The following is a 25,329-nucleotide window of genomic DNA, read 5'->3' on the forward strand; positions in this document are numbered from 1 at the left end:
GTCATGTTTTGCATCCAGAATGTTTACGCTTCTATGCAAGGAGACGACAACTGAACCACGATGAAAGGCAGAAGGTAGAAGAGTTGGTCAAGCTGCAGGCTCGGAACAAACAGCTGAAGGATTATATCGAGCGTTCATTCTATAAGACCGTGACCCTTAGTGACATTAGAAATGTAAAATCCCGGCTCAAGACAGGGGATGACAGCATGGATGCGCTGTGTGATACGCTGGAGAAGATTCAGCAGGACGGGGCTGCAATGCGGGTTGGCCTGCAGGGAAGCAGCATCCTCTATATTGCCTTCATGACACCAGCCATGAAGGCCCACATGCAGGCCTTTCCTGAACTGCTGTTCATGGACGGAACGTACAAGGTGAACAAATGCGGCTACCCTCTGTACCAAGTGATGGTGCAGGACAATGTTGGTAGGGGCAGGGCTGTGTTCTATGCCATGGTGAGGAATGAGACGGCTCAGATGCTGGACGAGATTGTGGGTGTTTTTGTTGATTTCATGGGATCCAGCGCCTGCCGCGTGAGATCAGCCATTGTGGATAAAGACATCAATGAGATCAATGCGATCAGAAAGCATCTCCCAGCTGCAACGGTTCTCCTCTGTCAGTTCCATGTGATGCAGAGCATGAGGTGGAAGATCAGCAGCTACCCACTGAATGGTGAACTGAGGGATCAGTTGTTTATGATCTACAAGGAAATGGTTCATGCACCTTTGGAGGAGAAGCTCACTAGTTGTGTAGAAAGGATTGGACACCTCTACCCACCCCTGCAGGACTACCTGCTTACAAACTGGATTCCACGGAAGGAGATGTGGGCAGCATGTTCACGCAGTAAAGTCCTAATGTTTGGGAACAACACCAACAATCGCATTGAGTCAGAGAATGGCAAGATAAAGCACCTGCTCCACTCCTCCTCATCCATGAAGGAATGCATCTCAGCGCTGATCTTCCACAATAGTGTCCTGGATCGGGAGCTTGCCTATTACACATTCCTGCAGGGAGCCTCTTTCAAGCGCATCGCAGAGGCGCCAGCAGATCTGCAATCATTTTACACGGGATTCACCGGTCATGCTATGAAGCTGATGCATCAGGATCATAGCCACATTCAGCGAGTACATGTCAAGGAGCAGGATGAAGGCACAGTGACTGTGATTTCTGGCGCCAAACAGTACACACTGCAGATACATGATGGCCAGGCTACCTGCAGCTGCATCTTCTCCATTCAGACTTTGTTGCCCTGCAAACATGCTGTTGTTGTGCAGCGGCATCTGGGTCTGCCTTTGGACAGGCTCGCCCCCAATTGCCGCTGGCGTGCATCTCAGACACCAACGACGACAGGCATGGCTGCTGCCATTGTGATTACAGAGGAACAGCCAAGGCCCCTCAGCCACAATGAAAAATATCGCTTGCTTTCAGATCAATTGTACCAGCTACAACAGGCCGTTCTGCAGAGTGGAACGGCAGCATTCATGAGGAGACTGGACTGGCTGCGGCAACAGACTCTCCGCTGGCAGCAAGGACTGGCTGATGAGATGGAGCCATTTACTATGCCCAACAATTGCCCGGAAGCACCTTCGGATGGAGGTGGCCGCGCGCTGGACATCAGTCACGTGTCACAAACCCTGGATCCTGAGCGTCTCACCCCCTGGCCTAATGATCTGATGGACCATACATATGCCTGCCTGTTCAAATCTCCACTTCCCCTACCTGCGGTACCCTCTCCTTGCTGCTCAGTTACACAGTCACCTGCTCCTACACCCATCAGGGCAGTGCTCATGGGCACAGTTACCTGCTCCTACACCCATCAGAGCAGTGCACATGGGCACACAGTTACCTGCTCCTACACCCATCAGAGCAGTGCACATGGGCACACAGTTACCTGCTCCTACACCCATCAGGGCAGTGTTCGTGGACACACAGCCACCTGTTTCCCCATCCGACGTTGAAACAACCATGCAGAGCCTTGTGAGACTCCGCAATTGCCAGCTGCTGCCTGTCAAGCAGAGAGGGCGTCCAAAGGGGTCAAGCACTTGGGGAACATTCAGCAAGAAGAGACTGAGCACTAAAAGAAACAAGCATGTCGTGTCCAGTGGTAGCAGAAATGTGAATGCTCTTGATGTGAACACAACCGGTGACAGTAGTAGGCAGGATTAAATGGGAATTGATGAAAAGACGCACGAGTAACATAACCACTAGCAGGGAACTGCTGGGCTAAATGGCCTGCTTTATGTTCATAACCCAAAAGAAATGTGCTTCTTTTCCAGCATCCTCACATCATTCATGTTTTCCCTGAGAGCAGCATTGAACCATCACGAGATAGGGGCAGTAACATCATCCTGCCTCCTACAGCTGAGGTGGGTACTAAGTGATTCATTGGCGGTGTTATCAGTACATGCCTTTACCGCAGAACACAAAGCATGCGCAACAGTAATTCCATTGGAGGGAGGGAAGCTCTGACACTGATGTTCTTTCCTTATTTCCTTTCATGTAAAACGTGCCCTTGAGAAAACAATCCTTGATACTTAAGGACGACATTCAAGCAAAGGAGGCAGTGCGGGAGAGGACGCAAGGATATGCTGATTCCTGCATCTAGGTGGGTAATAAGTGCTTCATTGGCGACGTTATCAATTGGTGCCTTCACTGCAGAACTTAAAAAGGTGTGCACAACAGTAATTTCAGTGGATGGAGGGAGGCAAGCTCTGACTCTGATTTGCTTTATTTCTTTTCATGTAAAACGTGCGGTCGAGAAAACAATCCTCGAGACTTAAGGTCAGCATTCAAGCAACGAAGGCAACTGGATCATGCTGCGGAGCTCATCACGATGTGGAAAGGAACATTGCATTTATGGATGAATTGGGAATGCACATTGGGATGCGCTTGGGGAACATTCAACAAGAATAGACTGAGCTCAGACTCTTGTGACTTTGCCTTCTTCACATGGACAATAGAGTAGTGGAATAGAGAGCCAAGCGTTCATTCACCACAAGGTTCTCCAGGAACAATCTCTTTAGCTGTGCATAGCAGAGACTCGGCCTGTCTGTCTAACGGGAATGCTGGACACAACACTCATGTATCCATGCACAACAGTTCCTCGGATACTTAATGAACTTAATAAAACTTTTCAATAATTAAACCCAGAATTGTTGAGGTTTTGTTTTGCATGCTATTTCCCCGACTTTGCAACTGCACTTCAGATATTCAACTATGGTGGGAGGGTAGAGGGAGGGGTGGGTGAAGAGGGGGAGGGGTGGGGAGAGCGGGGAGGCGTGGGGAGAGGGAGCATGCAAAATGCAGGGACCAAACAGTTGCAATGCCTGAAGTACTGTGGAGAAGTAGAGAAAGCAACTGGATTAGGCATCCGCAGCTGGAGGGAACGGCTGAATGGAGAGGGCCGGAAGCGAGAGGCCGTAGAGAGCCGTGGGGAGCGAGCGTGCGAAGACCTTGGTGTCACCGGGTCCAGGGACTGGCCAGTAAGTCTTTTGCTGTTGTGTTTATGGCGCATGCACAGAAAAAGGCACTCCTCTTCCGTTCCGCTGCATCCCCCCCCCCCACTCTCTCCCCTTCCTCCCTCTCCCGCCAGCTCTCCCCCTCCCCTTCCTTACCCCTCCCTCTTTCTCCCCCCCCTCCCTCTCCCTCTTTGCCCCCCCTCCCTCTTTCTCTTCCCCCCCCCTCCCTCTTTCCCTTCCCCCCTCTCACTCTTCCCCCCCCCTCCCTCTTTCCCTTCCCCCCTCTCACTCTTTCTCTTCCCCCCCCCTCCCTCTTTCCCTTCCCCCCTCTCACTCTTTCTCTTCCCCCTCCCCCCCTCCCCCCCTCTTTCTCTGCCCCCCGGCACCGCTACCGCTGGTCTCCCCACGCTGCTGTCCCCGGCCCCCGCGCTGATCTCCCCGGCCCGCTCCACTCTCTCACTCCGGCCATTGTATTCTGCCACGTGTTTGTTAGGTTTCATCTGTGAGATTCTTTGAGCAGCGCCATCTTTAGTCCTGGCAGCTGCTACAGTCGCAAGCTGTGACGTTTTCGTGGCTCATGCTGTATTTGCGCATGTGCCAAAACCGCGCCACCTACCGATCGCGTTGTCAACAATTGCGGTCAAACAAGACACCTGAGAGTTATAGGGGATTCTTGTCAAAAGGAAAAGTAACTCCTTATCTCTCCAGTGAAACAAGTAAACCTATAGTTACACTTAGGGATACAGGAGCCATCCAAACTCTTTTGCTGGGGAAAGGCATAACCTTTCCACTAGAGAGTGCATTGAATGCCAAGGTTCTAATGAATGGTATTGACAGGGAGTACATCTAGAGTGTGACCTAATATCTGGAATGGTAACTGTAGGAGTTGCCCATTGTTTGCCTGTAGTCGGAGTTGACCTACTCCCGGGGAATAATTTGGCTGGTGTGAAGGTAGTAGCTTCTCCAGTAGTCACAGAAAGACCAAGTGAAGTTAAAGAGACAGAACAGTTGCAGGTAAATGTTCCACAAATTTTTCCATCATGTGTAGTGACCCAAGCAATGGCTAAACAAGTTCCATTGTCTGAGGTCAAATTGGCACCACAGTCAGATAGCTAAATATCTGAAACTTGCTTTGGGGATTTGAATAATCCGAAGGAAATGTTTTATCAATCTTACATAGAAACATAAAAAATAGGAGTAGGCCATTTGGTCCTTCGAGTCTGCTCCACCATTCATTATGATCATGGCTGATCATCCAACTCAGTAACCTGTTCTCGCTTTCCCCCCATATCCTTCGATCCCTTTCGCCCCAAGAGCTATATCTAACTCCTTCTTGAAAACATACAATGTTTCAGCCTCAACTGCTTTCTGTGGTAGCGAATTCCACAGGCTCACCACTCTCTGGGTGAAGTAATTTCTTCTCACCTCAGTCCTGAAAGATTTACCCCATATCCTTAGACAAAGACCCCTGGTTCTGGACTCCCCCACCATCAGGAACATCCTTCCTGCATCTACCCTGTCAAGTCCTGTTCGAATTTTATAGGTTTCTATGAGATCCCCCCTCAGTCTTCTGAACTCCAACGAATATAATCCGAACCAACTCAATCTTTCCTCATACGTCAGTTCCGCCATCCCAGGAATCAGTGTGGTAAACCTTCGCTGCACTCCCTCTATAGCAAGAGCATCCTTCCTCAGTTAAGTAGACCCAAACTGCACACAATATTCCAGGTATGGCCTCACCAAGGCCATGAATAATTGCAGCAAGACATCCTTGCTCCTGCACTCGAATCCTCTCGCTATGAAGGCCAACATACCACTTGCCTTTTTTACCCCCTGTTGCACCTGCATGCTTACCTTCAGCGACTTGTGTACGAGAACACCCAGGTCTTGCTGCATGTTCCCCTCTCTCAGTTTATAGCCGTTCGGATAATAACCTACCTTCCTGTTTTTGCTACCAAAGTGGATAACCTCACATTTATCCACATTGTACTGCATCTGCCATGCATTTGCCCACTCACTCAACTTGTCCAAATCACCCTGAAGCCTCTCTGCATCCTCCTCACAACTCACCCTCCCACCCAGTTTTGTGTCATTTGCAAATTTGAAGATATTACATTTAGTTCCCTCATCTAAATAATTAATATATATTGTGAATAGCTGGGGTCCTAGCACCGATCCCTGCGGTACCCCACTAGCCTGCCATTCGGAAAAAGACCCGTTTATTCCTACTCTTTGTTTCCTGTCCGCCAACCAATTTTCTATCCATCGCAATACACTACCCCCAATCCCATGCGCTTTAATTTTACACGCTAATCTCTTATCTGGGACTTTGTCGAAAGCCTTCTGAAAGTCCAAATAAACCACATCCACTGGCTCCCCCTCATCAACTCTACTAGTTACATCCTCGAAGAATTCTAGTAGATTTGTCAACTATGATTTCCCTTTTGTAAATCCGAAACTCTGTCCGATTCTACCACTGTTCTCCAAGTACTCTGCTATAAAATCTTTGATAATGGACTCTAGAATTTTCCCCACTACCGACGTCAGGCTGACTGGTCTATAATTCCCTTTTTTCTCTCTACCTCCCTTTTTAAATAGTGGGGTTACATTAGCTACCCTCCAATCTGTAGGAACTGTTCCAGAGTCCATAGAATCTTGGAAGATGACCACCAATGCTATTTCTAGGGCCACTTCCTCAAGTACTCTGGGATGTAGATTATTAGGCCCTGGGGATTTATCAGCCTTCAATCCCATCAATTTCCCCAACACCATTTCTCTACTAATACTGATTTCCTTCAGTTCCTCCCTCTCACTAAACCGTGTTCCCCAACATTTCTGGTATGATATTTGTGTCCTCCTTTGTGAAGACAGAACCAAAAGTATGCATTTAGTTGGTCAGCCATTTCTTTGTTCCCCATAATAAATTCCCCTGTTTCTGACTGTAAGGGACCTACATTTGTCTTCACCAATCTTTTTCTCTTCACATACCTATAGAAACTTTTACAGTCAGTTTCTATGTTCCCCGCAAGCTTACTCTCATACTCTATTTTCCCCTTCTTAATCAATCCCTTGATCCTCCTTTGCTGAATTCTAAACTGCTCCCAATCCTCAGGTCTGTTGTCTTTTCTGGCAAATTTGTATGCCTCTTCCTTGGATCTAATGCTATCTCTAATTTCCCTTGTAAGCCATGGTTTGGCTACCTTTCCCGTTTTACTTTTGCGCCAGACAGGAATAAACAATTGTTGCAGTTCATCCATGCGCTCTTTGAATGTTTGCCATTGCCTATCCATTGTCATCCCTTTAAGTAATGCTTCCCAATCCATCATAGCCATCTTCTCTGTTCAAGACTCAGCAAGCCGATCCAGAGTTAAATAAAGTGGCACAATTGGCTCTAACTGAAACTGAGGCAAAAGGATTTCTGAAGGCTACTAAATTAAAAATGGGATTCTGATGAGGAAGTGGAGACCTCCTTACAGCCCTGCAGACAAAGAATGGATGACTGTTCACCAGATAGTGGTACCGCCCAATTCCTATAGTGGGATATGTGTGGATCCGGAAGACCCAATCACATATATATCGACATTTTTACTGGCCAGGTCTTTCCAAGGATGTGGTGCAGTTTTGTAAAACGTGCCATATGTGCCAGATTGTGGGAAAACTGCAACCTGCCATAAAACCGGTACCTCTAATTCCCATACCAATTTTTGGTGAACCATTTAGTAGGGTGTTGGTAGACTGTGTAGGACCTTTACTGAAAACAAAAGCAATACACCAATATATACTCACTATCATGGATATGGCTACTCAGTTCCCAGGGGTCATTCCCTTGAGAAAAATTTCTGCTAAGGTAGTAGAGAAGTTAACCCAGTTCTTCACTAGATATGGATTATTGATTATGATTCATTCGGTCAAGGTTCCAATTTTATGTCTAAAATTTTCCAGGAAGTTATGAATAATCTGGGTATAACACTGTTAAGGTCTTCAGCATACTACCCACAGACACAAGGGGCTTTAGAACGGTACCATCAGATCCTCAAAACGCTGATTAGGGCATAATGTCATGAATATCCCCATGATTGGGATAAAGGGCTAGAATTTCTTGTATTTGCCACTAGGGTTCGCCTAATGAGTCTACCGGTTTTAGTCCTTTTGAATTAGTTTATGGACATGAGATGTGAGGTCCTCTAAAACTAATGAAAGAAAGGTTTTGAGAACAAAGGGACAGATCTATGTTAGATTATGTATCCATGTTCTGGGAACGGCTCACGTGAGCCTGCAAAGTGGCTCAGGAACATCTGAAAGCTTCCCAAACAACCAAGAAGAAGTGGGCAGACAAGCATGCCAAGACCCGAACATTTCAACCAGGTGATGAGGGGTTAGTATTATTGCCTTTACAGGGTGAACTGATGAAAGCACGGTTCAGTGGCCCATATAAAGTGGTCAAAAGGATTAGTAAAGTAAATTATGTGACTGACATCACAGATCACCAGAAAAAGAATTTGCTGGGTCATATCAATATGTTGAACAATATCATCGCCGGGAGGAGGATAAGCAAGCACAGGTATGTCAGGTAGTAGGGGCAGTGAAGCATGAAAGGGATAGTGAGGATGAGACAGAAGGAGGCCGACACAATTCTCAAATTGAACCCCTTCCTGTCCGGTTAGCTAATACTGAATTGTTAGGGAGATTGGACACTACACTTTCATAATTTAGATGCAGAACAAAAAGACCTAACAAGCATACTCACGGCATTTAAGAGTCTGTAGGCACAAACCAGGATGTACAACCGAAGCCACACATGAGGTGGATGTAGGGGAATTCTTTCCTATAAAACAGCATCCTTTATCGTTTAAGTCCAGAGAAACAACCCAGGTAAAAGCAGAAATCCAATACATACTGGAAAAACACCTAATTGAACCCAGTCAAAGCACCTGGAATTCCCCAGTCGTGTTACTGCCTAAACCTGATGGTTCAACTAGATTCTACATAGACTACAGAAAGATTAATGCAGTAACAAAGGCAGATACCTACCCAATTCCTCACCTGGAAGACCGTATTAACGGAGTGGGCAGTGCCCCATTTCTTACAAAAATATATTTGTTAAAGTGAAAGCAAAATACTGCAGATGCTGGAAATCTGAAATAAAAACAAGAAATGCTGGAAATACTCAGCAGGTCTGGCAGCATCTGTGGAGAGAGAAGCAGAGTTAATGTTTCAGATCAGTGATACTGGCAGCTTCCTTTAACACCCCGAGCTAAAGAAATATCGCCTTTGTCACACCAGATGGTCTTTTCCAATCCCGAGTGATGCCATTTGGACTAAAATATGCCCCAGCCACTTTTCTAATAAATCAAGTGGTAGCCAGTGTTCCTAACTGTGTGGTTTATCTGGATGATGTGCTGGTATCCAGTGCACTTGGAAGGACCACTTGGAACAACTAGAAGCTCGGTTTAGAAAATTACAATCGGTTGATTTAGGATAAACCTTACCAAAAGTGAATTTGCAAAAGCCAGAGTAACTTTCCTCGGGCAAATAGTAGGGCATGGACAAGTGTTGCCAAGAATAGTGAAAGTACAAGCTTGGTGCAGTTCCCCACCTCTAGGACTAAGTGAGAATTCACAAGGTTCTTGGGGATGTGCAGTTTCTACCGCAGGTTTGTACCAAATTTTTGTGCTATAGCTGCTCCACTGACAGATTTGTTACAATAAAAGAAAACCAAGATAGTGCGGTCAGGAGAGCGCCAAGCATCTTTTGAGGGGCTGAAAGCCATTTTGATTAATGAATCAGTGTTGGCTGCTCCAAAATTCACTAAGCCCTTCAAGGTAGCAATTGACGCGAGTGACCTGGGGGTTGGTGCTGTCCTCTTACAAGACAATAAATCAGGCACAGAAAGGCCAGTGGAATACTTTTCCAAAAAGCTAAATCAACACCAAAAAAGATATTCAACAGTGGAAAAAGAAACCCTAGGCTTATTTGCTCTTAAGCATTTTGAGGTCTATGTCTCCTACGACTACAGAGACACACTGGTATATACTGATCATAACCCCCTAGCCTTTGTGGAAAAAAATAAACAGAATGCCAAACTATTCCAATGGAGTTTACTATTGCAACCTTATCACTTAAAGATTATCCATATTGCGGGACAAAATGTAATTAAGGCTGCTTTCTCAGGATTTGACTTTGCTTTGAGTTATCTGAGTGCAAAGATGGTCCAAAGCAGAACTGTATTAGCTACAGGTAAAGAGTGAATGAGTATGAGTGTGAAAATGTGTTTTAAAATATTTTTCGTCTTCTGTTTCTTTCCCACTCTTTGTAATGAAACGCATTTGAAAATGGTGTTTCATTCCTGCAAGGATGGAGGTGTTAGGACGGTGCTTCTGTATTTTTTGTTAAGTGTTTTTTTGAGGACTCCTGTATTTTAGAATTATGGACATTGTTATATTTGGGACAAGTGAAAAGGATTCCCTGAATGTTTTTTCACTGGGGTCATTGAAAGGACATGGAGAGGTCTTGTTTGAAAACATTTACTGGAAGTCACCTGTCTTCAGATAAATACCCAGCAGGGGCTTTTTGACATGGGGGAAGATATTTACAGATAAGTGACAGTTCAAGATTTATAGGGGTCAGGAGGCTTGAATCTTGAGATATTGTTTTTGGTTTTGATTTGGACAGGATGTTGCGTGTGAACTCTTTTGAAGGCAGTTGGAGAAAACCAGCCAAGACAGCAGTCATTATCAACACCCTCTTCCATCTCTTTAAGAACTTCCTGAGAATCAAGTGAAAGAAATAGAGAAACTGATGCTGCTTTTCTCCTGAAAAGCCTGCCAGAAACCCCTGATGCTGCATTTCTCCTGGAAAGCCTGCCAAACTGATCTTCAACATCATCTGAAAAGAACTGTTCTAGAAAGATCTCAGTGATGGCCGTCTACGTGTATTTAGAATGCCAAACCAAAAAGGGACACCTGACATCTTTCCGCATCTCTTTTTTTCTTCAAGTATTACCAAGTATTTGGCCAAAGTATTCTTTGTTCGTCTTTCTTTTCTAACAGAGCTCGAAAGAGAAAACCTCTATTTTTCGGTTAACCGGTATGTAGGTGTGTGTGTGTGGGGCTAAGGTAAAAAGGGAACTTTCATATTTAAATCTGTGTGTTAATGCTCTGCTTCATGACTGGTTAAGTCTTGTTTCATAATAAACGGATAATTTTGTTGTTTATTAAAGAAACCTGGTTGGTGTATTTTATTCTGGGATAAAGAGTAGAGTATATGATTGACTGCATCAGTATCTAGGTAAACATTTAAATATATGCTGTGATCTTTGGAGAAGTGGAACTAGAAAAGACAGTGCACTCCTCCCACCTCGGTTTTAACAAGTGCAAAGCTATATTAAAATAAATTAAGATGGCACAGCTTTCCAATTTTCTTTCAAAAGTCAGCAACTATACAATGGTACTAAATTATACTCAAAAATCCCCGAGTGAAAACAGTCAATGGAAGTAATAAAGGAAGTATTAAAATGTAATGAAAGAATGCAGATGTAGCTGTAATCACAAACTAAAAGGGTCCAATTTTCAAAACATTTTTGTCTGATCAAATTATGGTTTAATTCCATTTTTTGGCAAAGTATAAGGTTAGTTTGTTGTTTTCATACTCAGGTTACATATGCTCTTTGCACTACTATAAAGCACTTGACATGTTTTGCCATGATGCAGTGAAAACAGAATGGAGTTATTTTAAAACCCAATGAGAGGCGAGTAGGGGGTAGGTGGGAGGCTAAAAATTTTTAAGTTCTCAAACCTGACCCAAACTGTCCATTTCCAGTTTTAAGAGTGCTTGGGCGACAAACGCCCTCTCAGAAGGTGGGTTTTACTTTTTATTTATTTTAGAGATATAGCACTGAAACAGGTCCTTCGGCCCACCGAGTCTGTGCTGACCAACAACCACCCATTTATACTAATCCTACATTAATCCCATATTCCCTACCATATCCCCACCATTCTCCTACCATCTACCTACACTAGGGGCAATTTACAATGGCCAATTTACCTATCAACCTGCAAGTCATTGGCTGTGGGAGGAAACCGGAGCACCCGGCGGAAACCCACGCGGTCACAGGGAGAATTTGCAAACTCCGCACAGGCAGTACCCAGAACTGAACCCAGGTCGCTGGAGCTGTGAGGCTGCGGTGCTAACCACTGCGCCACTGTGCCGCCCTTAGGGTTGGTCACTAAAATCTTTTTAAGGATGCTGCGTGCTTCCATTTTTACTCAATTTTTATTTCCAAAGCAAAGAGGCCAAGATTTCCAGGCTGCAGGAAACCTGGCAGGTAAAATGAAGCAAGAAGGGTTGGATTCACAAGGCAAGTTCTGCCGACTGCTCTGCTCCAGACCTCATAACAAGCTTGGGCCAAATATGGAAAATGGAGTTGAATGTCAGAGGTGAAGTGAGCGTGACTGCCCTTCTTGACATCATAGCAGCATCTGACCGAGTGTGGCATCAAGGAGCCCTAGCAAAATTGAAGTCAATGGGAATCAAGGGGAAAACTCTCCACTGGTTGAAGTCATATCTAGCAGAAAGGAAGATGTTTGTGGTTGTTGCACGCCAATCATCTCAGCCACAGGACATCACTGCAGGAGTTTCTCAGAGTAGTGCTCCAGGCCCAACCATCTTCAGCTGCTTCATCAATGACCTTCCCTCCAACATAAGGTCAGAAGTGGGAATGTATATTGATGACTACAGAGTGTTCAGTATCGCTTGCAACCCCTCAGATACTTAAGCAGTCTATGCCCGCATGCAGCTAGTCTCAGTAATTGTGCCATCAAACTACCATTGATAGTCGTAAAAACCCACCTGGTTCAGTAATGTCCTTTAGGGAAGGAAATCTGCTGTCCTTACCTGGTCTGGCATACATGTGACCCCAGACTCTCAACAATGTGGTTGACTCTTAACTGCCCTCTGAAATGGCCTAGCAAGCTACTCAGTTCAAGGGCAATTAGCGATGGGCAACAAATGTTGGCCTTGCCATCGCGCCCCCATCCCATGTAAGAATAAAAAATAGCAAGACCTGGACAACATTCAGGCTGGGGCTGATAAATGGCAAGAAACATTTGCACCACACAAGTGCCAGGCAATGACCATCTCCAACAAGAGAAAATCTAACCATCTTCCTTGACATACAATGGCATTACCATTGCTGAATCCCACACCATCACCTTTCTAGGGGTCACCATTGACCAGAAACTTGATTGGACTATATAAACATTATGGCTACAACAGCAGATCAGAGGCTGACCTACATCTACAAGGCACAAGTCAGGAGTGTGATGGTAGACTCTCCACTTGCCTGGATGACAACGACAGAAAAGAGGCTCAACACCATCCAGGACAAAGTGGCTCCACTTGATCAGCACCCCATCCACCAAATTAAACATACACTCCCTCCACCACTGGCGCAGCAGCAGCACTGTGTACCATCTATAAGATGTACCACAGCAACTCGTCAAGGCCCCTTTGACAGCACCTTCCAAACACATGAGCTCTACGACCTAGATGAACAAGGTGGGAACACCGCCACCTGCAAGTTCCCCTGCAAGTCACACAGCATCCAGACTTGGATCTACATCGCTGCTCCTTTACTGTCGCTGGGTCAAAATCCTGGAACTCCCTCCCTATGTGCGTGTACCTACACCACATGGACTGCAGCAGTTAAAAAAGGCAGCTCACTACCACCTTCAACAGCAATTATGTGGCATGGTCAATAATTGTGGGTCTTGGCAACAATGCTCAAATCCCATGAATGAATTTTAAAAAAATGTCCATTTTGTCCAACCCCTCCCCCTGCAATTTGAGACTTAACTGACATCTGCTGTCTGTTTGCTTTCCAGCCTTACAGCCAGCCAGCCGGTCAATCTGGCTGGCCATCAGAAGTGAAAGCTGTTGACATTTTAAAAAATAAATCCTGTCATTAAATTTGCAGGTTATGCGGGAAAGCCATACTTTCAGGTTTCCTGTCAAAGAAACTTCCTTCCCACTCCACCTTCCTCTTCTCGGCCCTGGGCAAGAGAGAGTTGGGAGTTACTAACTTCAGTCTCCAACATTGTACATAAATGGATGCAAGTTGAATGAGGTTCCAAGCACAAAACTGACCAAGTGTGCAATTTCAGAAGTTGGCATATCTAACAATAAATATATCCTCTGAGATTCCCTCTTACCCCACCATACCTGTCTAGGTATTTCATTATCCTGTCTTTCTGGATGCCTTCTAATATTTTACCCACAAGAGATAGTAGGGTCACTAGTTGTAATTCTCTATGCCCCTTTTCAAAGTTTGGTGTCGATAGCTACTTGCCAATCCTCGGGCACTGCTCCTGCTTATTATGATTCCGTTACAATAATGGCAAGGAAACAATCAAATTTCACTTGTCCGTCTTCCTTTGAGTTGCTCATCTTTCAGTAACCATCTTACTTGAAACTTCTATTTCTTTAAATACATTTTCTATCATCCCTAAAAACCCAACTCCAGTGCTGGGGAGACTGCCTGTAGTCTCCTCCATGAACACAGAAGAATTAATTTTGTACATTTGGAATCATTTGACGTCACATTAGCCCAAAGGGCTAAATGGGCTATTACTGTTACTATGTTCATTTGGAATCTTTCAACAGCCCCGTGGTTCTTTTCACATGCTTGTTGCATCAACGCTGAAGGAAATATTTGACATTTCTCTCAAACTTAATTTTATGTTTTAGCTCTCCTGACTAGTTTTTTTTTAAACTTCCTTTATCTATTATTTTTTTCTTGGTCCACCATGCTATCTGTTGCTTCATACTTCAGGAATTTTTTTTTGACCCTATTCCCATATTACTTCCATTATTGTCCATACTGACCTTTTCGCTCTATTACCCTGCTTCTCTAGTGGCACATAGCTATTCTCTACGTATGTAGTGGATCATATTTAGAAATACCTTTCTTCCAAGCTATTCTCTTGTAATTATATTCCCCAATTTTACCGCTGTCCCTCAAAATTTTTGCCTTCTAAAAGCTGAATGTTTTGCTAGACTCCTTCCTCTCATGTTTTTAATCTATATAAAACATAGCATCACTTTATTTGTGCTTGGATGCGATAATCAAGTACTCTTTCATATAAAAGGCTACACCCCTTTCCAATTTGGCTTTTGTATCACTACAAAGAAATTGTGTCCCTGTACATATATCCAGTCCATTCATCCACTTCATTATCCAACCAAGTCTCCTTGTGATGCCTATGACAGCAAAAACTCCTCTAGCAAAAACCTCCAGGTCTTCCATTTTATTCCCAAGATGTTCCAGCAAAACTCTAGTCAAAGGTGGCTTTGTCAACCAGTCCCCAAATGTGAGTCAACTTTACCCTTTACATAACTAGCTACCAGTTACTGTTATGAAAGGTCAGAAGGTGCCTCATAATCCCCTTACATGTATCCCATTCACTGTGACCATGTGAAAATAAAGGGTCAAACTACCTATGTCACAATCATTGCTTAACTAGCCATCTTATAACTTACAAGCTCATGGGGCCTCCTGGTTTGCATCGGAGGATTTCTAAGAGACAAGCAGTGGTTGACCTTGTGGCCTATCTTGCCTGATTTAAAAGGCTTAATCTCACTAAATTCAGATTCTGATTTCTGCTTGGCTTCTCCCCCCTCTGGCCTTGCATAGGATGGATTGAACATCTGGTTTGATGAACAGCTCATTTGCAGGGCAATGTGAGACAACTCATCTCATACCCATTTAACAGCATACTTGCATTTGCAAATCCATAAGACGATTCCCTCCTGTGCCTAGCTGCTCCAGAGTTTCACACTCCAGATTAAGTAACCAGGTTCTTAAATCATCTGGATCTATTTTCACTAACACTTCCCTTAGCAAAGATCTGTTACATTTTACCATGTGAGCCACAAATATTTCAGCTAGATAACTATTTCTGTACAAGTACTAACTGGATTCTCTTAGTTTCTTAAATTTCTGCCTGTACACTTGCGGCATTAGATCAACATTCCTAAGGCTAATATGTTTTACAATATGTCCATACAATTGGTAGGATCAACAAAAAAGTGTTTTTCTGCTTAGACATAAATGAGTTGGCTAGCTTAAACTGAAAGGTCCAGATAAAAATTATAATTTAACCCTCCCCGCGCCACACTTCAAAATTTAGACTTTGGTTTTATTTAATAAAATGATGAGCTCCCAATATCGACAACCCCACTTAGTAGACTTGCTACTGATGTGCATGTCTCTTCCTGTTCAAGAGTATGACGAGGCTGTTTCTCCCTCTTGTTTGCTTCGAATTCATGTCATTTTCTCTCTTCCTGCAGTCGGTGTTCCTCTTTGCTTTCTTTCCTGCCTATGTCGCTTAAGCTTCAATTAAAACTCATTCCCTTCAGTTATCAGCTATACTAACTCAAGTTTGACTTCTTGAGTTGGACATTTAAAAAAATATTGCTTCTACTTTTAAATTTTAATGGTTTAGAAACTGCCTTCATCATCAGTGCAACTCAGTGCATTTGTTTATTATTTGAAGTCTGAGAAACATCAAAGCTAGCTCATTAGCATCTTAACTACTTATCATTTCATATTCCTTTTTTTAAAACTTGCATGAATACACCACAATTGAAAAACCTTCCCCTCTTTTGTTACAAATCTTTTCTGTGAAAAATGATTAAATGTTCCAAAATGTCACAGCACCCATCTCCCCTCCCACCCAAAATGAAAGCAGAAAAAAAACCCAGAAACATCAAAATAGATAAAGGCACATATATGTGAGGTTAAAGGGAGAAACAACTGTTACTTCCATTCCTTTATAATGATTTAAATGCAATTTAGATTGAAGGCCTGCTTGGGTGTGCCAAAAAAAAAACCCAACGCGACCCGAGCCCGACTGAACCACATCCGACCCGAGCCCGACCCGGCCTTAGTCCTTTCATTTTTTCCCGCACCCAACCATCAGTTAACATATTTTCCGTTTTTCACTTTGTTGCTGATCTGCACAAACTTAAAATAACTGTAACAAAGCCACCTTTCGAGTCCAAAAATTAAATTAACATTGGAGCCACTTACATGTGATAGAGCATGTCCGACCCAGCCTGACCCTGAGCCCGAATGCCGGACCCGGAAGTGCAACCTGACCCGACCCAAAGCCGATACATCATTGGGTCCAGTCAGGCTCGGGTCAGGTAGCAGGCCTTGAATTTAGATTTCATAGAGTCATGGAGTCATACGGCATAGAAACAGGCCCTTCGGCCCACCGCGTCCATGCCGACCATAATGTCTTTCTATACTAATCCCACCTGCCTGCGTTAATTCCATATCTCTCTATGCCTTGCTCATTCAAGTACCTGTCCGGATGCCTCTTAAATGTCGCTACTGTTCCTGCCTCCACCACCTCCTCAGGCAGCTCATTCCAGATACCCACGATTCTTTGTGTGAAAAATTTACCCCTTTAGTCCCCTTTAAACCTCCTCCCTCTCACCTTAAATCTATGCCCTCAAGTTTTAGTCACCACTATCATGGGAAATAGACTCTGGCTATCTACCCTATCTATGCCTCTCATAATTTTATATACCTCTATCATGTCCCTTCTCAGCCTCCTTCGCTCCAGGGAAAACAGACCCAGCCTATCAAATCTCTCTTTATAACTCAAGCCATCCAAACCAGGCTACATCCTTGTGAATCTTTTCTGCACCCTCTCTAGCTTAATCACATCTCTCCTGTAGTGCGGCGACCAGAACTGCACACAGTACTCCAGATGCAGCCTAACCAACGTTTTGTACAACTGTAACATGACATCCCAACTCTTGTACTCAATGCCTCGGCCGATGAAGGCAAGCATGCCATATGCCTTCTTCACCACCCTGTCTACCTGTGTTGCCACTTTCAGGGAACTATGTACTTGAACCCCAAGGTCTCTCTGCTCAACAACTGCCCAGGTTTAACTTCCCAAAATGCATCACTTCGCACTTGTCTGCATTAAATTCCATTTGGCAATCCCTTGCCCACTTTCCCAGTTTATCTATATCCTGTTGTTACCTTAGACAACCTTCTTCACTGTCCACTATACCACCAATTTTGGTGTCATCTGCAAACTTACTAATCATGCCCCCTACATTCACATCCAAGTCGTTAATATATATGACAAACGACAGAGGGCCCAGCACCAATCCCTGCGGCACACCACTGGTCACCGGCCTCCAATCTGAAAAACCACCCTCCATTACCACCCTCTACTTCCTATCACCAAGCCAATTTCGTATTCAATTTGCTAGCTCACCCTGGATCCCGTGTGTTCGAATCTTCTGGACCAGCCTACCATGCGGGACCTTGTAAAAGGCCTTGCTCAAGTCCATGTAGACAACGTCCATCGCCTTGCCCTAGTCAATCCTTTTGGTCACCTCCTCAAAAGACTCAATCAAATTTCCTGTTTCTTTTTAATGTTCTGCTTTGCAGTTTGCATGTCTGAAGATTCTTCAATCTGATTCATTGAAGATCTTGGCAGCAAGCTCAAAATATGGCAAAAGAGCCACCACGATCTTAAGCGCACCAGCTCATTTAAATAGCCAGGGCAGCCCATCCCCCCCTCCCCTCAATCACATGGAGGGGGCGGGCTGTCCGTCCCCTGCACTGGCGTCAGCTGCCATTTTTAAAGGGCAGTCAGCCCTGCCGGGATATTTACATTTTTAAAAGAGATATCCCCCCCAGAATTACATAAATAAAGTTCCAACGCCCCTTTCTCAACATCCCCCCACCATAACAATTACATCAACTATTTGTCCTTTCCCCGCCAAAACATTTAACTTTAACATCTGAACTTCCCCCCAACAAACTGCACAAAGTTTAAAGTACAACCGTTCCAACCATCCCCTACACCCATGACATTTATTTGACCCCGTTCCCCCACTCCGCACTGATGAACTTACCTCCTCTCCGCACCAGCGTCGTGCCTCATTTCCCCGGATGGGGATCTGAAGGCGCAGGAGTGCCGGCTGCTGCGCCAAAGATTGTGGCGGGTCCTCAAGATCACGGGTGAGTATATTTAAATTAATTACTTTTATTGATTTAAATATTCAAATTGTGATCCCGTCGCCCAGCGGCAGGGGGGCTGCCACTGAGCCTCATTGCCGCCGGAAGGATTGGGCCGAGCCCTGCCAGCATTGAGATCTGTGGTGGGCCTCATCCAGAGCCATCTTCAGGCCCTCACTGCCATAGATCATGATGCCAAGGGCTTCTTAAAATCTAGCCCTATATCTATGGAGAGAGTGCAGAAAGGGTTCACAAGAATGGTTCCAAAGATGAGGAACTTCAATTACGTGGATAGATTTGAGAAGCTGGGACAGTTTTCTTTGGGGAAGAGAAGATTGAGAAGAGATTTGATAGAGGTATTCAAAATCATGAGGGGTCCAGAGGGTAGATAGGGAAAAATTATTCCCATTGGGGAGATCAAGAACAAGAGGGCACAAATATAAGGTCATTGGCAAAAGAAGCAATAGTGACATGAGGAAAAACATTTTCATGTAGTGAGTGGTTAGGATCTAGAATGCACCACAGGAGAGTGTGGTGGAGGCAGCTTCAATCGAGGCATTCAAGAGGGAATTGGATTGTTATCTGAAAAGGAAGAACATGTAGGGCTACGGGAAGATGGCCAGAGAGTGGCACTAGATAAACTGCTCTTTTGGAGAGCCAGCGAAGACACGATGGGCCAAATGGCCTCCTTCTGTGCTGTAACAATTCTGTGATACTGATTCTGTGAGCTTGGTTCAGTTAATACCACTCCTACCTCGAAGACAGAGGATTGTGGGAACAAGTAGCACTTGAGCGCATAATCTGGCTATAGCTTAGTGCAGGGGAAGTGCTGGATTATCGCAGGTGCCATCTTTTGGATCTGTAGAGCACACCGCATTGGATTAAATGCCAAAAAATTAGAAATCTTCAATGACAAGTCTGTGAATAGCCTCTGAGCAACTGTACCGAGGTGAACAGTGAAAGCCATTCCTTTGCCATTCACAGCAAAATCTGGGTCGATAGCCCAATCAATATTACAACAGAACTTTTAAATGTTGCCATTAGATATGCATTTATAGTTAGAGAATGACATTTTACCACAAATGCATTAAGTATTATTTCAAACACATTTCATTACCAGTTGTAAATTCTCCTTTCCTTGTTCGTGTTGTCTGGATAGTCGTGCTTCTTCCTGCCGTGCATTCTCCACAATTGCTTTCTCCAAGTCACTTTTTGCTGCTCCAGCTGTAGCTCCTGTCTCTGTAGCATATCTTTTTGCCATCTCCTGTTCATACTCATCTTTTGATTGCCTGGGGAAAGAGATAAAAATGCACCTGTCTAAAAGTAAGTGTAGATAACTTAGCAGTAGTTCTCATGCATCAAATTAAGTTTTCAACAAGGCATTGGAATCTTGGGAATGAAAGGAATGAAATTTCAAGAGATTTTCATCTTGTGCCACATGGCATCTCCTTCCTGAATTCTTCAAATAATACAACAATCTTCAGATTTTGACAGAAATCGTCATAAGTAGTAAGATTAAGTGAAAACAACAGATTAAAATTCTGTTTTAAAACAGCTTTTAGGAAGAGTTTCAGCATAAGGGCACAAGTTTTTTAAAAATATAATCAAGAAATGCTGGAAATACTCAGCAGGTCTGGCAGTATCTGTGGAGAGAAGCAGAGTTAACGTTTCAGGTCAGTGACCCTTCATTTTTAAATCTTCCTTTCCTAAAAAACCTGATGTATTGAAATGTTACAATATGCCTACACCATAACCATAAATCACTGGAACAGTACCGAATTTCTAAAAAGTTAGTTTCATTCATTTTTAATTCCATTAATTTTGTTTTGAGAGTAGGGCTGAATCACTGACACTAACCCTGACATAATCAGGGAGATTAATTAATTTTCTAAATGGCAGATCTTTTAGGATTGAAAGTAGGAAACACTGGTACACACAAAGAGTGGTAGAAATTTGGAACTATCTTCCACAAACAGCAATTGATGCAAGATCAATTGTTAATTTTAAATCTAAGATTGAGAGATTTTTGCTAACCAAATGTATTAAGGGATATGGGGCAAAAGTGGGTATCTCGAGTTAGGTCTCAGATCAGCCATGATCTCATTGAACAAAGAACAGTACAGCACAGGAACAGGCCATTCGGCCCTCCAAGCCTGCGCCGATCTTGATGCCTGCCGAAACTAACACTTTCTGCACTTCCGGGGCCCATATCCCTCTATTCCCTTCCTATTCATAAATTTGTCAAGATGCCTCTTAAACGTCGCTATCGTATCTGCTTCCACCACCTCCCCTGGCAGCAAGTTCCAGGCACTCACCACCCTCTGTGTAAAAGACTTGCCTCGCACATCCTCTCTAAACTTTGCCCCTCGCACCTTAAACCTATGTCCCCGAGTAACTGACTCTTCCACCCTGGGAAAAAGCTTCTGACTATCCACTCTGTCCATGCCGCTCATAACTTTGTAAACCTCTATCATGTCGCCCCTCCACCTCCGTCGTTCCAGTGAAAACAATCCGAGTTTTTCCAACGTCTCCTCATAGCTAATGCCCTCCAGACCAGGCAACATCCTGGTAAACCTCCTCTGCACCCTCTCCAAAGCCTCCACGTCCTTCTGGTAGTGTGGCAACCAGAATTGCACACAATATTCCAATTTTTATACTCTACGCCCCGACTGATAAAGGCAAGCATGCCGAATGCCTTCTTGACTACCTTATCCACCTGCGTTGCCACTTTCAGTGACCTGTGGACCTGTACGCCCAGATCTCTCTGCCTGTCAATACTCCTGAGGGTTCTGCCATTTACTGTATATCTCCCACCTGCATTAGACCTTCCAAAATGCATTACCTCACATTTGTCCGGATTAAACTCCATCTGCCATTTCTCCACCCAAGTCTCCAACCGATCTATATCCTGCTGTATCCTCTGACAATCCTCATCATTATCTGCAACTCCACCAACCTTTGTGTCGTCCGCAAACTTACTAATCAGACCAGCTACATTTTCCTCCAAATCATTTATATATACTACAAACAGCAAAGGCCCCAGCACTGATCCCTGCGGAACACCACTAGTCACATCTCTCCATTCAGAAAAACACCCATCCACTGTTACCCTCTGTCTTCTGTGACTGAGCCAGTTCTGTATCCATCTTACCAGCTCACCTCTGATCCCGTGTGACTTCACCTTTTGCACCAGTCTGCCATGCGGGACCTTGTCAAAGGCTTTACTAAAGTCCATATAGACAACATCCACCGCCCTTCCCTCATCAATCATCTTCGTCACTTCCTCAAAAAACTCAATCAAATTAGTAAGACATGACCTCCCCTTCACAAAACCACGCTGTCTCTCGTTAACAAGTTCGTTTGTTTCCAAATGGGAGTAAATCCTGTCCCGAATAATCCTCTCATAGTTTCCCTACCACTGACGTAAGGCTCACCGGCCTATAATTTCCTGGATTATCCTTGCCACCCTTCTTAAACAAATGCACAACATTGGCTATTCTCCAGTCCTCTGGGACTTCACCTGCAGCCAATGAGGATGCAGAGATTTCTGTCAAGGCCCCAGCAATTTCTTCCCTTGCCTCCTTCAGTACTCTAGGGTAGATCCCATCAGGCCCTGGGGACTTATCTACCTTAATGCTTTGCAAGACACCCAACACCTTCTCCTTTTTGATAATGAGATGACTGAGACTATCTGCACTCCCTTCCCTAGGCTCATCATCCACCAAGTGGCGCAGTGGTTAGCACTGCAGCCTCACAGCTCCAGGGACCCGGGTTCTATTCCATGTACTGCCTGTGTGGAGTTTGCAAGTTCTCCCTGTGTCTGCGTGGGTTTTCTCCGGGTGCTCCGGTTCCCTCCTACAAGCCAAAAGACTTGCAGGTTGATAGGTAAATTGGCCATTATAAATTGTCACTAGTATAGGTAGGTGGTAGGAAAATATAGGGACAGGTGGGGATGTTTGGTAGGAATATGGGATTAGTGTAGGATTAGTATAAATGGGTGGTTGATGTTCGGCACAGACTCGGTGGGCCGAAGGGCCTGTTTCAGTGCTGTATCTCTAATCTAATCTAATCTAATCTAATCTAATCTAAGTCCTTCTCCTTGGTGAATACTGATGCAAAGTACTTATTTAGCACCTCGCCCATTTCCTCTGGCTCCACGCATAGATTCCCATCTCTGCCCTTGAGTGGGCCAACCCTTTCCCTGGTTACCCTCTTGCTCTTTATATATGTATAAAAAGCCTTGGGATTTTACTTAATCTTGTTTGCCAATGACTTTTCATGACCCCTTTTAGCCCTCCTAACTCCTTGCTTAAGTTCCTTCCTACTGTCTTTATATTCCTCAAGGGATTCGTCTGTTCCTAGCCTTCCAGCCCTTACAAATGCTTCCTTTTTCTTTTTGACGAGGCTCACAATATCCCGTGTTATCCAAGCTTCCCGAAACTTGCCAAACTTGTCTTTCTTCCTCACAGGAATATGCTGGTCCTGGATTCTAATCAGCTGACGTTTGAAAGACTCCCACATGTCAGATGTTGATTTACCCTCAAACAGCCGCCCCCAATCTAAATTCTTCAGTTCCTGCCTAATATTGTTACAATTAGCCTTCCCCCAATTTAGCACCTTCGCCCGAGGACTACTCTTATCCTTATCCACAAGTACCTTAAAACTTAGGGAATTATGGTCACTGCTCCCGAAATGCTCCCCCACTGAAACTTCGACCACCTGGCCGGGCTCATTCCCCAATACCAGGTCCAGAATGGCCCCATCCCTAGTTGGACTATCTACATACTGTTTCAAGAAGCCCTCCTGGATGCTCCTCACACATTCTGCCCCATCCAAGCCCCTAGCACTAAGTGAGTCCCAGTCAATATTGGGGAAGTTAAAACCACCCACCACTACAACCCTGTTACCTTTACATCTTTCCAAAATCTGTCTACATATCTGCTCCTCTACCTCCCGCTGGCTCTTGGGAGGCCTGTAGTAAACCCCCAACATCGTGACTACACCCTTCCTATTCCTGAGCTCCACCCATATTGCCTCGCTGCATGACCCCTCTGAGGTGTCCTCCCGCTGTACAGCTGTGATATTCTCCTTAACCAGTAATGCAACTCCCCCACCCCTTTTACATCCCCCTCGATCCCGCCTGAAGCTTCTAAAGCCTGGAACATTTAGCTGCCAATCCTGCCCTTCCCTCAACCAAGTCTCTGTAATAGCAACATCATATTTCCAAGTACTAATCCAAGCTCTAAGTTCATCTGCCTTACCTGTTATACTTCTCGCATTGAAACAAATGCACTTCAGACCACCAGTCCCGCTGTGCTCAGCAACATCTGCCTGCCTGCTCTTCCTCTTAGTCCTACTGGCCTTATTTACTATGTCCTCCTCATTTACTTCACTAGCTCTCCTACTGCTCTGGTTCCAACCCCCCTGCCACACTAGTTTAAACCCTTCCGAGTGACGCTAGCAAACCTTGCAGCCAGGATATTAGTGCCCTTCCAGTTTAGATGCAACCCGTCCTTCTTGTACAGGTCCCATCTTCCCTGAAGAGAGCCCAATGGTCCAGATATCTGAAACCCTCCCTTCTACACCAGCTGCTCAGCCACGTGTTTAGCTGCACCATCTTCCTATTTCTAGCCTCACTGGCACATGGCACAGGGAGTAATCCTGAGATTGCACCCCTAGAGGTCCTGTTTTTTCACTGCTACCGCTGTTCAAAAAGAAGCTGCAGAATCGCTAGGTGAGTACTTTATACTGAAACTTACCTTCCCAGCTGCCCCCTGACTCGCACTCTCACTGCTACCGCTGTTCAAAAAGGAGTGGGGGAACAAGCTCAAAGGGCTAAATGGCCTACTCCTGTTCTAATGTTACTATCTATACTTGATACGGATTCTTCTTTTATTTATTTACGACATTGCGACAAATAATTATTACTTCACACTACTGGCCTCACTAAATCCAAAATAGTGCACCACCACAATCCACTGCCCCCAAGATGACCTCATTCTGCTGGTTTCAAATAGAAATAAACAAAAAAAGATATGAATAAAATAAAGTTTAAAAAATTTCTTAGCAAATTGCTTTTTAACAGCAATCCAGAATTGTCAATCCAGTAGCAGTCAACAGGGCTGTTTTTTTTCCCTTCTGGTGTTGGGGAACCGACGTCGAGAGAACTTCAGGGTCCCAACCCCACACTGCATTGGAAGTAAACGAATGATGCAATTTTTCAGTGACAGACCAAATATGGCCAGAGGACGCGCTCGCCATCCAATTAAGGATGGCAAGCTGGCTCCCGAGGCAGGAAGGCCAATAGGAGGCCCTCCAGCAAGGACACATTGAAAGCCCAATGACAGAGGTGGGAGCTCCCAATGCAAGTAAGAGAGGGCACGCGGGCGTGAGGCGAGACGCAGCCACACTCAGCGCGAGACGCAGCCACACTCAGCGCGAGACGCAGCCACACTCAGCGCGAGACGCAGCCACACTCAGCGCGAGACGCAGCCACACTCAGCGCGAGACGCAGCCACAGAGGGAGAGAGAGAGACACACACACAGACACGCAGGCACAGAGAGCGAGGGGGACGCAGGCACAGAGAGCGAGGGGGACAGAGAAAGAGAGAGAGACAGAGGGAGAGGGAGACAGAGGGAGAGAGGGAGACAGGGAGACAGAGGGAGAGAGGGAGACAGAGGGAGAGGGAGACAGAGGGAGAGAGGGAGACAGAGGGAGAGAGGGAGACAGAGGGAGAGAGGGAGACAGAGGGAGAGAGGGAGAGAGGGAGACAGAGGGAGAGAGGGAGACAGAGACAGAGGGAGAGAGGGAGACAGAGACAGAGGGAA

The 25,329-nt window shown here is 45.0% G+C and overlaps 1 protein-coding gene across 6 annotated transcripts in view; it reads right to left on the minus strand.

The window, feature by feature from the left end:
- cfap36 (cilia and flagella associated protein 36) overlaps window positions 1-25,329 on the minus strand; it is a 134,323-nt gene that overhangs the window by 60,962 nt on the left and 48,032 nt on the right. For all 6 annotated transcript variants that reach the window (XM_068044900.1, XM_068044903.1, XM_068044902.1 and 3 more), the window contains one exon: window positions 19,619-19,790. In XM_068044900.1, coding sequence (XP_067901001.1) covers window positions 19,619-19,790 — 172 coding nt within the window. The remainder of the gene's footprint in view (window positions 1-19,618; window positions 19,791-25,329) is intronic.

Source organism: Heterodontus francisci, chromosome 13 (assembly GCF_036365525.1).
Source record: "Heterodontus francisci isolate sHetFra1 chromosome 13, sHetFra1.hap1, whole genome shotgun sequence".
Classification (NCBI taxonomy): domain Eukaryota; kingdom Metazoa; phylum Chordata; class Chondrichthyes; order Heterodontiformes; family Heterodontidae; genus Heterodontus; species Heterodontus francisci.